Source organism: Nyctereutes procyonoides, unplaced genomic scaffold (genome assembly GCF_905146905.1).
Source record: "Nyctereutes procyonoides isolate TBG_1078 unplaced genomic scaffold, NYPRO_anot_genome, whole genome shotgun sequence".
NCBI classification, from domain to species: Eukaryota; Metazoa; Chordata; class Mammalia; order Carnivora; family Canidae; genus Nyctereutes; species Nyctereutes procyonoides.
In genome coordinates this window covers 14,643,450-14,656,904 of record NW_026575160.1, presented here as the reverse complement: position 1 = coordinate 14,656,904, position 13,455 = coordinate 14,643,450, and the positions used below count along the sequence as shown (strand labels likewise).

The 13,455-nt window shown below is 35.4% G+C and overlaps 1 protein-coding gene across 3 annotated transcripts in view; it reads right to left on the bottom strand.

Annotated features, from left to right (window-relative positions):
• Positions 1-13,455, bottom strand: part of TAX1BP1 (Tax1 binding protein 1) — a 94,560-nt gene that overhangs the window by 42,298 nt on the left and 38,807 nt on the right. For all 3 annotated transcript variants that reach the window (XM_055314520.1, XM_055314521.1, XM_055314522.1), the window contains exons 6-9: positions 10,636-10,784; positions 10,458-10,548; positions 6,872-7,057; positions 26-250 (exon numbers count right to left, since the gene is read on the bottom strand). In XM_055314520.1, the coding sequence (XP_055170495.1) occupies positions 26-250; positions 6,872-7,057; positions 10,458-10,548; positions 10,636-10,784 (651 nt within the window). The remainder of the gene's footprint in view (positions 1-25; positions 251-6,871; positions 7,058-10,457; positions 10,549-10,635; positions 10,785-13,455) is intronic.

Below are 13,455 nucleotides of genomic sequence, written 5' to 3'. Positions count from 1 at the left end.
GAAAATTCAAAATTAACCACTTTACCTGGTCTTTTTTCACAGCATTCAGTTTAAGTTCTGCCAGTGCATCAGCTAACTGCTTTTTTACTTTCTCATTTTCCAAGCGTGCAGTATGCAGATCTGCCATTGTTTTATCTCGCACATTTACAGCATCACTAAGTTCTTTTGCCAGAAAGACAACTTCTTGCCGAGTTGCCTGGACCTGTTCCTCTGCTTTACGAAGTTGCTCCTTCAAAAAAAAGGTATCTTCCTGAAGAAAAGCAGATAAATATATTTGTAATGAAGCCATTAAAATAAAAACAGGAGAAACAATTTTTATTCATATTTCAAAAGATCTAAAACTTCAAATTAACTATTTTTTATTCCTTAGATGAAAGTACATAAATCTATAAAAAACTTAAGATATGACTCTGTTAGAGTCCATGTAACAACCCAAAGCACTCAGTATCTCTATTACTTTAAATACATGTAAACTGAAGTTCAGAAGTCAGGCAACATACCCAGTACTTAAAAGCCCTAGCTTAAATGGGAATTCAAATGAAAGCTCCTGTCCCCAGGGACGCCTGGGGTGGCTCAGCGGTTGAGTGTCTGCCTTTTGGCTCAGGACATGATCCCAAAGTCCCGGGATGGAGTCCCACATCGGGGTTCCTGCATGGAGCCTGCTTCTCCCTCTGCCTCTCTCTCTCATATGAATAAATGGAAGGAAGGAAGGAAGGAAGGAAGGAAGGAAGGAAGGAAGGAAGGAAGGAAGGAAGGAAGGAAGGAAGGAAGGAAGGAAGGAAGGAAGGAAGGAAGGAAGGAAGGAGGAAGGAAGAAGAAGGAAGGGAAAAGAAAGGAAGAGAAGAGAAGAGAAGAGAAGAGAAGAGAAGAGAAGAGAAGAGAAGAGAGAAAGAAGAAAGAAAGAAAGAAAGAAAGAAAGAAAGAAAGAAAGAAAGAAAGAAAGAAAGAAAAAGAAAGAAAGAAAGAAAGAAAGAAAGAAAGAGAAAGAGAGAGAAAGAGAAGAAAGAGAGAAAGAAAAAAGAAAGAAAAGAAAAGAAAAGAAAAGAAAAGAAAAGAAAAGAAAAGAAAAGAAAAGAAAAGAAAAGAAAAAGCTCCTGTCTCCAAGAACCTTTAACAACTGGAAATACTGACCCTCATTTTTTAAATAATTGCCAATAAAAATAATTTCAAAAACTTCTCTGTCATTCCAAAAATTATGGTTAAAATAAGTCTATTAACTAACTTAAAACATTTCCAATGTAACACTAATATACTATTACATATCATTCATTATGAAAACACAGAATAGATTTAGAACTTAGTTCTAAAAACAAATTATTGCTATGCAAATAGCAAAGATGAGGCACTAGGAAAGTAAAAATTAACACTGCTTAACCTAAAAGTATCTTTATTTTTTTAGGATCTTATTAGAGAGAGAGAGAGCGTGCACATGCAGGGTTAAGGTCAGAAAGGAAGGAGGAGAAATAAGACTTCCTCCTGAGCAGGGGACATGATGTGGGGCTCGATTCCAGGACCCTATGATCGTGACCTGAGCTGAACACAGATGCTTAACCGACTGAGCCACCCAGGCCCCTCTAAAAAGTATCTTTTAAAAAAGTTAAAATTGCTGGTAAGAAAAAGTGAAAATTGCCATGATAAAATTATTTCCTTTAATATTATAAGCCCAACAAATCCACTTTAACTTTCCTATTTTTATCTCTGTACTAAAAGTTACAAACTCAGGAAAAGTGCAACTCATTCTTCGTTTTTAAATTCTTAGATCCTGGGACACCTAGGTGGCTCAGCAGTTGAGCGCCTGCCTTTGGCCCAGGGCGTGATCCTGGAGCCCTGGGATCGAGTCCCACATCAGGCTCCTTGCATGGAGTCTGCTTCTCCTTCTGCCTGTGTCTCTGCCTCTCTCTCTCTCTGTGTGTGTCTGTGTGTCTCTCATGAATAAATAAAATCTTTTTAATAAATAAATAAATAGATAGATTAATTAATTAATTGATTGATTCTTAGCTCCTGAAGCACCAGGCTGGCTTAGCTGGTGGAGCATGTGACTCTTGGTCTCAGGGTTATAAGCTCAAGCCCCATGCTGGGCACAAAGTCTATTTAGATAAATGAATAAATAAATAGCTCCTTAGAAGAAAATAAATGATTATGTACTGTTAGGTAGAGAAAATCTTTATAGATATTACATTAATAGATCTATGTAAATATCACTAGCTTCTATATGTCAAAAGGAAAAAAAGAAACAAAAAACTCAAAATTGTTTGGAATATATTCAGAAAAAGACACAATAATACTGATATAAACATATTTTCTAGTCAACAGGAAAAAACTCTCCCGCTCCCCCAAAAATTAAGAGAATGGCATGACCATGAAATTTTTTTTTAAAAGAAAAGGCCATTATGCAGATTAAAAAAAAAAAAAACTCCTCAACAAAGAAGTTAAAACAAATACCATTTTCTTTCAACTGACAAAGATTCAAAAACAGGGATACTCCAATATTTTGATGACATTAGGGAAATTAGCACATTTATAAACAGATGGGCTATGTATCTGTAAGTAGTATAAAGTTTCTCATCAGATTTTTACAACATTCACAACACTGTTAAAAAGCACGTAACAACAAAAAGCACGTAACTTCTGATCTAGCAGTTTTATTTTCATGAGTTTCAAGAAAATAAAAAGTATGTACATAAGTTTAGCTTCACAGGGATTCAGTATCATTACTAAAATAATGACAATTATTAAAAATTGAAAATACGTAATAGGAGAATTTACTATAAATTCCACAATATATCCTTCACACAATGAAAGTCTGTGCTGCCATTATAAACTGGAGTATATACAATGGGGTATTTTTTTTAAAGCAATTTGAAAATAACTATGAAATTATTCTGGTATGTATGTGAGCCTACATATCTGTATGAGGAGGTTTACCTCAGCATGCTTATAAAAGCTAAAGATTGTACACAACTAAAAGCAATCACACACTACAACACAGCTATTAAATAAAACAAGGGATTCTATGCAGCTGTTATAGCAACTGCAGAAGACCTATATGGGTACTCATACTGTAAGATGTCCAGATACTCTATAAAAAAATTTTTACGGGGATCCCTGGGTGGCGCAGCAGTTTAGCGTCTGCCTTTGGCCCAGGGCGCGATCCTGGAGACCTGGGATCGAGTCCCACGTCGGGCTCCCGGTGCATGGAGCCTGCTTCTCCCTCTGCCTATGTCTCTGTCTCTCTCTGTCTCTGTCTCTCTCTCTCTCTCTGTGACTATCATAAATAAAAAAAAATAAAAATAAAAGAACTATTTGAAAGTCACATCTTCTTAAAAAAAAATTTATGCGTTTTTAAAAAAACATTTTCGTTATCTATTCATGCAAGACACACAGAGAGTGAAGCAGAGACACAGGCAGAGGGAGAAGCAGACTCCATGCAGGGAGCCTGATTCAGGGGTCAATCCAGGACTCCAGGATCATGCCCCAGGGCTGAAGGCAGACACTCAACCACTGAGCCACCCACCCAGGTGTCCCTCTATAAAAATTTTTTAAAAGGTTTTGGAACATTATATATATTCTTAGTTTATATAAAAATGTAAATTCTATATGTACATTCATAGATTTCTAGAAAAATTTAAAATTCTCTAAGACCTACCTGGGAAGGGATAAGGGTTATTTTTACTTTATATCCTTTATGTACTATTTGAATTATGATATAACCATGACCTTGTACTGCTTTACAAAAAAAAACTTTAAGTTGTAATAATTAATGGGGCTCCTGGCTGATTCACTTGACTCTTGATCTCAGGGTCATGGGTTCAAAGCCCTACATTGGGCATAGAATTTTTTTTAAAAAAAGTTTAACAAGAGTCTATTTTCTCAGGTATTTTTAAACCTGTTGTTTTCCTTACTGAGGTCTTGTTTTCTTTTTTTTTTTTTTATTTAAAATATTTTATTTATTTATTCTTGAGAGACAGAGAGAGAGAGAGAGAGAGAGAGAGAGAGAGAGAGGCAGAGACACAGACACAGACACAGGCTCCCATGTGGGGAGCCTCATGTGGGACTTGATCCCAGGACCCCAGGATCACGCCCTGGGCTGAAGGCAGAGCTAAACCGCTGAGCCACCCAGGGATCCCTGAGGTCTTGTTTTCATAGGAAAGAGATGTTAGAGAAAATTTTAGCATTTTAATGAATTAAATACACTTTTCACTTCTGTACTTCCAATGTGCTATATTAAATATCCTGAAAAGTAACTTGGGTGTTAATCATAAATTCTAAATGTCATGCACAACTGACGTTTTAGGTGTTATACCTGAGTATATTTAATAGCAAACTACTGAAAATGAAATAATACTCATTCATAAAAGAAATCAAGGTAAACTTGCCCAATCTAGTATTGCGCAGCCATTTAAAAAAATTCGAAGATCTCCCTGAACAGATATGGAGTAATTTTTTTCAGTTTATATTATTCTATTTTAAAAAGGTGCAAAAAGTATATATAGCATGGCAATTTTTTTTTTAAGAGAGAAGGCAATAGACAAAAGTTTGTGCACATACACATGCTTATTTTTGCAGAAAGAAACAGGAGGGGGGTACCTGCATGGCTCAGTCATTAAGGGTCTGCCTAAGGATCAGGTCATGATCCCAGGGTCCTGAGATAAAGCCCCACATCAGGATCCTGGGCTGGAGCACAATATCAGCCTGCCTGCTCAGTGGGGAGTCTGCTTCTCCCTCTTCCTCTGCCCCTCCCCTTGCTCATTCTCTCCCAAATAAATAAATCTTCTAAAAATTTTTAAAAAACTAAACAGGAGGATAAACTGGAAACTAATGAAAATGTTTTTTAAAGATTTTTATTTATTTTTTCATGAGAGACACACAGAGGGAGTGAGGCAGAGACACAGGCAGAGGGAGAAGCAGGCTCCATATAGGGAGCCCAACGTGGGACTCGATCCCGGGACTCCAAGATCACGACCTGAGCCAAAGGTAGACACTCAACCACTGAGCCACCCAGGCGTCCCAAAAATGTTTTTAAATATGGGTAATAAGGGCTTTTTAGGGAAGACAGACATCAGAGTAAATTTTTTTATAATTGTTTTCACTTTTGAATGATGCAACTATTTAATATATTCAAAACAAAATTCAATCAAAAGGTTAAGAGAGTAAAATCTAATCTTAGAATTATTGCAAATAAAAAAGTTAAGCTGTATAAATATTCACTGTCCATAAATGTTAAAAAGTTAATTCAAATAACTGTTGAACACAGTACTCTGTACATCCTTACTGAAATAAAATCTAAGAAAAAGGCTTGAAAGAATTTTATTTAGAAGACATAGTTGGGAGTGGTTTAACACTTCAGAAACTATTGGTGTGTGTAACAGGGTAGACTACATGAATAAATATAATGATGTGTTGGAAACAAGGGCTCTCACACTGAGAGAAGAGATAAATATGGAATGGAGGAAGAGAAGGAAGAATCCTAAAGTACTGAATCTGAATTGGAGAGAACTATACAAAGACTTTAAATGTTTGTCCAACGAAAGTGCAAAGAAGCAAAGGCCCCTAGTAGCAAAAGGATCCAATATGAAAATACCAAAATACTATTAATTTCACGATTTTCCACCCTCTTCCTCTGTCCTTCCCCCTGCTCACATTCCAAAATAAAATCTTAAAAAAAAAAAAAAAAAAAAAGGTCTGGAACAGCTCCCTGGCTAAATATGAGACAATTTGGGTATGAAAAAGAATAATGATGATGTATGATACACTGAACAAAAAAGAATCCCTAAGTCCACAGTGATATGAAAAGAAGGGAGAGGGCAACAGAGAACCTCACTATAAAAGAACACCTACTAATAAATGTAAAATAGTAATTTTTTTTAAGTCACCATTTTGTAATAGTAACTGATGCAGGTGAAAATCATCAAGGGATAAAAACCATTAGGTGAAAGGCTACTGGGGACAAGGATGTTCGTATGATCTCCAAGTATTATCCTACATATTACTCAATAATCATAAAGAAGGGGATCCCTGGGTGGCGCAGCGGTTTAGCGCCTGCCTTTGGCCCAGGGCGTGATCCTGGAGACCCGAGATCAAATCCCACGTTGGGCTCCCGGTGCATGGAGCCTGCTTCTCCCTCTGCCTATGTCTCTGCCTCTCTTTCTCTGTGTGTGACTATCATAAATAAATAAAAATTAAAAAAAAAATAATCATAAAGAAGGAAAAAGCACCAATATAATAGATTCAGGCAGATATAACTTTAAACAAATTATTACACCTAACGTCAAGAACAGATTTGACATTATGTGACTTTTGATAACACTTCAACAGAATATATAAAAATCATTTATGCCTTTTCTTGACAAAAAAAAAGTTTGACCTGAATCTAATCCTAAAGAAAGGATATATAAATACAGATTACAGACCATTTTCTCACACAAACCTGAATTCTTCAAAATTATCAATGTCATTAAAAAAAACAAGGATAGGGTCACTGTTCTAGATTAGAGCAAACCAAGAACACAATAATCAAAATAATGTGTGATCTTTACCCCTGGGTCAAGAAATTTTAAAGGTTATATAGAAACATTTGGGACAATTTGAATATACTAAAACTATATATACAGGAATGCATATTATCTTATGAATGTTGTATTTCTTAAATATGTTAATGGTTTTGGTGGTCATACTGAATAATGTACTTACTTGTTGACAAGGAAGACATGCTAACGTACTTAAGATGTAATGTCATAATCCCTCTAAGTTTGAAATTTTTCAAGAGAAAAGGTTGAGGACAGATTAAAAACCACTATATTTAAAAAAAAAACACTATATTTAATAGACATAGGTTTTACAATCTTCAAATACATATTGCAAAAGTACTTACCTTACTTGAGGTTGTAAGCAAGAAAGCCCTTTGCAGATTTTCCTTTTCAGCCAAACAGAACTGCAGCCTGCCAATCTCTTCTTTGAAATGAGTAATCATGCTTTCTTTGTTCCCATCTAAATTCTTCAAAGTCTGGACCTCTGACACAAGTTTGGTATTTTCTATTTCGGTATTCTTCAGATGTACCTGTAACAGTGCTTGAAAATGTCAAGAAAACTCTAGATCCAAAACCTAAATTTCTCAAATTTCAAAATACCAATGTTTCTCTCTAGCCTAAGTATGATCAAGGAATTGGAAGACTTACTAGACAGGGAGTCAAGAGACTCAAGGTGTATCAAATGACTAGCTAATATACAGGAACAGAACATAGCCTAAGTTTGAGTTTTTGTTTTTAATTTTTCATAGAGATTATATCTAAGGTCTAACAACATTACCTGACCTCTAAAGTCTTTTCCATTGATTTAATAAATTTAAGTTCTCTTTAAAAATGCAAACCGATTTGGTTGTTCTTTTGGAGGAACAAATTATTTCATAGGTATAATCAGATAGAAAGGCATGGTGAGATTCTGGAACACTGAAGAGGTACATTCAAGAACATCTTAGGGGTGGCTGGGTGGCTAAACGGTTGAACAGCTGTCTTCGGCTCAGGACATGATCCTGCACCAAGCTCCCTGCAGGGAGCCTGCTTCTCCCTCTGCCTATGTCTCTGCCTCCTCTCTGTGTCTCTCATGAATAAATAAATAAAATCTTTAAAAAAAAAAAAGTGTTTTATCAATTCCTCTTAATTCTGACAGGACAGGGACAGGTCATATGATCTCATAGGGGCTAGAGGAGAGAAACAAAAGGTATCTCCCTGGTTATTTATATAAGCCACCTGAAAGGGAAAGCCTGTTTCTGAGATGAACAATATAATGAGGTCTTATCATACTAAGTATAGTCTCCTTGCCATTAAAAAAAGAAAGAAAAAAAAAACCCCACAAAACAAAAATCTCTAAGGAAGTTTTACTTCCAATTTTTGCGGATACACACATACAAATGAAATACTGTTTGGAACACTGGGAGGCTGGGGGAGAGTATATGCAAACGGAAATTTTGATGTCACTTTGATCCCAATTGAAAAGCTTATGGAAAACTAGAGATATTACCATACTATAAAAGAATAAATCCCTAAGGCACCTCATTCTTTCCCTTCCTTCCTTACTGCCCAGTCTTTTGCAAAGGACTCATCATTCAGATGTAAAACAAACACAAGTATGCAGAAGGTGAAAAAAAGCAAAGTATAAGGGATAATTTAGAGCAGTAAAGGAAAAATGCTGAATTTACCTTAAAATGTGCTTGTTAACCCTCTACAAAACATCAGAAGTCCTAGTCTCAGGACAGAAAGAAAAAGCAGGATGGAAATAACATCTTTAAGGATAGATCTTTCTCTTTCCAAAATAACTCTCCTAGTTGTCATTCATTACACCTCTTCAGCATCACTGTTTTAACTTAAGGACCTTCCTAAACCCTTCCCAATACTAAAGAGAAGGCCTTCAGAATTCATCTTATTATTGAATTGAAATGACTGAAGACATACACATTCAATCTTATTATCTCCCACTGTGCTAAGAAAAAATAAAAGCAATTATCCACAGAGAAATAATGCTCAGGTCTTTTCCTGGCAACAAAACTGAAATATTCTCACTGAAATTCATTGAGTAAAAAATTATTCGAGATGCTAAATTTTAGCTTACTTAAGAAATGCTTTACAACTTTAAAAATAAACTGCATTTGGAGGAGGTTTGCAAAAACACCGTATAAACAGTAATTCAATTGTTATCAATTTTTCTAGATGTATTTATTATTTCCCCTTTTCACAAAATGTGTTCAAAAACCAAACATTATTTTGGGGCATATTTTCTTAAAGGGTCAAATCATAAAATCACCCACCAGTGAATCATGTTTTGGGAGTGACAAACATACATGCATACATGTACGCACACCCTGGGGATAAGCTATTCAAGAAATAAAATGAGTTTAACACAGTATGTAAAATGTCCCCATCCATCCTTTCTGTCCTAAGGTGTATGGTGGATTCAAGACCTACCTTCTAAAATAGCAAAAACAAAAACAAAACAAAACCACTACCAAAAAAGGAAGGGGACACCTGGGTGGCTCAGAGGTTGAGCATCTTGGGGTGTGATTCCAGAGTTGCAAGATCTAGTCCCACATTAGGCTAGTCCCACATTCTCCCTCTGCCTATGTCTCTGCCTCTCTCTCATGAATGAATAAAATCTTAAAAAAAATTTCCTCATCTGGAAATGCCTTCAAGAACTGCTATTAGCTACTTAAGATAAATGTCTCGGGATCCCTGGGTGGCGCAGCGGTTTGGCGCCTGCCTTTGGCCCGGGGCGCGATCCTGGAGACCCGGGATCGAATCCCACATCGGGCTTCTGGTGCATGGAGCCTGCTTCTCCCTCTGCCTGTGTCTCTGCCTCTCTCTCTCTCTCTGTGACTATCATAAATAAATAAAAATTAAAAAAAAATTAAAAAAAAAGATAAATGTCTCAATTTATATTTACATTATTGGTAATTAAGCTAACCATTCTATTTCCAAATCATTCAAAAAAGAAAAACTTCAGAAGGTGAGGATTAGAACATTTTTTTAAATGACATTTTCTGAAGAATATTCTAAAAGTCAAACTTTAAAACATGACAATTGTCATTGAAATTAATGCTCTAAAACATATGATGTTCTTAAAAGGGGAAACATTTGGTTTTATAAATTCTGATAAACAGTAGGTATCTTGTTACTTTGACTTATTATGTATCACCTGCTAAGTAACTAAAATACCAGCAATTCCCTGAAAACTTTTAGGGACTACACACTTGAGAGGTAGTTTTCAAATAGATCCCCAAATCCTCTGATACTTCTCTGCAAGAAGTGAAGCCCAACTCCCCTCTCCTTAAGTAGTGGCTTGAGCCAAGTGACTGGGCTTCTAACGAGCAAGATAAAGTAGAAGAAATAACATTCAACTTTGGTGACTAGGTCATAAAGTGCACTAGGACTTCCTATTTGCTCTCTTGGAGAGCTCACTCCAAGGGAAACTGGCTGCCATGCTGTGAAAACATTCAAGCAGCCACTGAAGATGCCACATAGCCTACACAGTTTCTGTCAAGAGGCATCCTGTCAAGAGACTCCTGTCAAGAGTCATTTGTGTGAGCCACCTTGATTGCAGACCCTCCAGTTCCAATTAAGCCTGTAGCTGACTATAGCCCTAGTCAACATCCTAAATGCAAATGACCAAGACATCCTAAGCCAAAACCATGTAGCTAAGCTCCTTTCAAGCTTCTGACCACTGAATTTCAGAGTAATTTGTTACACAGCAATAGATAACAAATAAAAATGAAATTAAGGGCAGCCCGGGTGGCTCAGTGGTTTAGTGCCATCTTCAGCCCAGGATGTGATCCTGGAGACTCGGATTGAGTTCCACGTCAGGCTCCCTGCATGTAGCCTGCTTCTCTCTCTGCCTATGTCTCTGCCTCTCTCTCTGTCTCTCATGAATAAATAAATAAAATCTTTAAAAAAATGAAATTAATAAAGTACCTTATAAAGTTCCTTCTCATCCTTTTCTGTCTTCAATTGACATTCCAGTTGTTCTCTTTCATACTGTGCTTTCCTGAGTTTATCCTTTAAACTGAGTTAAAGTAACATTAATATAGACCAAAAAAATTCATTGAAACATTTCTGAAACAAAAGTATTGTTGAAAACCATCAGAAATACCTGTCTAATTCAGTTTCTTTTTCAATTGCTTTATGTGTCACTGATACAATATCTTCTTCAAGTTGGAGAGCTTTGGATGTAGCATCATTGTATCTCTTCTTAAACTCTTCATTTTCTGTTTTTAAACTTTGTGATACTTCAATAAGATCCTTAGAAACAACAAAGTATTTTGAGAAATGTAACTTCTAAAACAAATGTGCATATCTTGCAATATCCCATATTTGTCCCCTCTAAAGTCTATAAACTAAGATTAAAAAACTAAACCTGAGACTGAAGGTTACATTCTACTTTTCATATACCAAATTAAACATTTATTAATTTTTTTCAGACTTCCCATATACCCTGTTTGTTGATTCCACAAGCTTCTCCACCAGAGGGCAGGCAAAAATGAGAAAAAAAAAATTTTAGTCACTTTCATTTTTGACATACTTTTCAATGCTACTCTAGTGACAAATCAGTTTCATATGATACTATCACAGTTAACACCGTCTCAAAAAAACGAAAAACAAAATATCCTTCTGTTCTAGCACAGATTAAGTGCCACCAATAATTATACCAAAATACTAATTTAAGGTATGTGCCTGAAGCAACGTTACTAATGATCTGATCACTGGGACTCAGAGGCCTGAATATGCAAAGAAACAGAAATATAAAAGTAGTAAATGCAATAAAAAAGTTTCTATTTAAAATAGAATATATTCCACCACAAACAATTTAAAAGTTATAAAAATTTTAACACATCAAGACAATTAAGTAACTTACAAGAACCTGATCACGCTCCTCTCTAAATTCATTTCATGATCTGTAACATGAAGATAAAGCTTTTTCTCCCTAGCTAATAAAATCATGAGAATCAAATTTAACAATGTATATGGAGATACTCTGTTATGGAAACCTATACATCAAAGAACTGATAAGACAAATTATTTTGTTAAAAAATGATTTTAAAACTTCCCATAATGAAAGTGCCACCCACCTAGGCAATAGAAGCTAAAGTAAATCACCATGTTTATAATTTAAACATAAGAAACGTTATATAGTATTTATAAGCCACTTCAATTTTCATAAAGTGAAATATCACTTAAAATATATTGCTAGAATATGAAAATTACTATGTTGCATCTACACTTCATTTAAAAACTCATCAAAATAATGGTCAGATATATTCTGCTGGTTTTATTTTTGTTCAGCAAATGTTTCCTTACTAAATTTGCAATATTAAACATTGTTACATAAAACTAAATGCTTATCATGCTGAGTAAAGTAAACGTCAATGGGAGAAAGACAACCATATGGTTTCACTCATATGTGAAATATAAGAAATAGTCAAAAGATCATAAAGGAAAGGAGGAAAACTGAGTGGGGAAAAATTAGAAAGGAAGACAAACCATGACAAACTTCTAACTCTGGGAAACGAAGGGCTGCAGAAGGGGAGGTGGGTGGGGGAACAGAGTAACTGGATGACAGGCATTAAGGAGGGCACATGATGAGATGAGCAATGGGGGTTATACTATATGTTGGCAAACTGAATTTAAATAAAGTAAAAAAACTAAGTGCCTTTCTGATTCCAATGACAACACCATAGAAATAAATAACATTCCCTCTGCTGTAAACTGTTGTCAATATCCAATGATTCTTGCAAATCTTAGAAAATGCGATAGAGAGCAAATGGAGGCCCACAGCAGACTCCAGAGGTGGGGCTCCATCCCAGGACCCTGGAATCAGGACCTGAGCCAAAGGCAAACAATAGACTGAGCCATCCAGACGCCCCAATTCTGCAAATCTGACACATTTTTCAGTTATCTGTCTTGCTGATTTATAAAGAGAGCCAGAGAGGTTTCTAAACAGTTTTTTGTTTTTATTTTTTTGTTTTGTTTTTTTTTTTTTAATTTTGTATTGTTAGTTTTGCCACATGTTCTCTTGGCACTGCAAATAGGCTACAGATTTTATCCAGGTATCTCTTCTTTCAAGAAGACCACAATGCCTAGAAGCAAAAACTATTTTATGAATCTATAATTAATGAAGTTCCATAACAGGTAAACAACATTCTAAAAGTGTATGGGGCAAGAACTAGAGAAGATTCATAAGCAACTAAATGCAAAACAAGAACTTAATCCTTTATCTAGGAGCCAGTTAACTTTACAGTGAGTCACAAATTAATTCTAATGTAACTTGACAGTCTTAGAATCTTTTCCTGTTACCCATAAAAGCACCTAAGCTTCTCAGCATCCATACCTATTTTCTAATGGCATGAAAATGCTAAAGATTATTCTTCAGGCTTCTAGTTTTCTTGTCTGAGTGAAGCATTGCATCTCCATTTGGCTAAGTCTTTTCACAGCATGAAAATGACATACAACTAAAAATCCTGCTTTCTTTAAAAGCTGACTTTAAAAAAAAATAAAATTTAGAATACAATTTTTGAAAAACACTTGAAATTTGAGAGATCCATTCAGTCAATATTTGCAAATCATGCCCAAAAACTAATTCTATTAAAGTAACCCTTAGACTAAGTCTGCTATACTGTGCATCAAGATAAAAATAAGGCAAAAGGAGATTAAGAGATGGGCATTTCAAATTCATGTAGTGGATTTCTTCCCCTTCTCAAACGTTAAAGAATCCCTACCATGTTCCACTACTGACAATTCCTTCAAGTCGTAATTCTCAAATATGAACTAGAGAAAAAAAATTAGTCACTTATCTGTGTGGATAAACATGAACTAAAAATATCTAAAGTAACAATACACTTATTCTCATGATTGAAAAATTCTGATTACAAATGAATACATTTGGAAAAAACATAGTATCATGGACAACTACTTA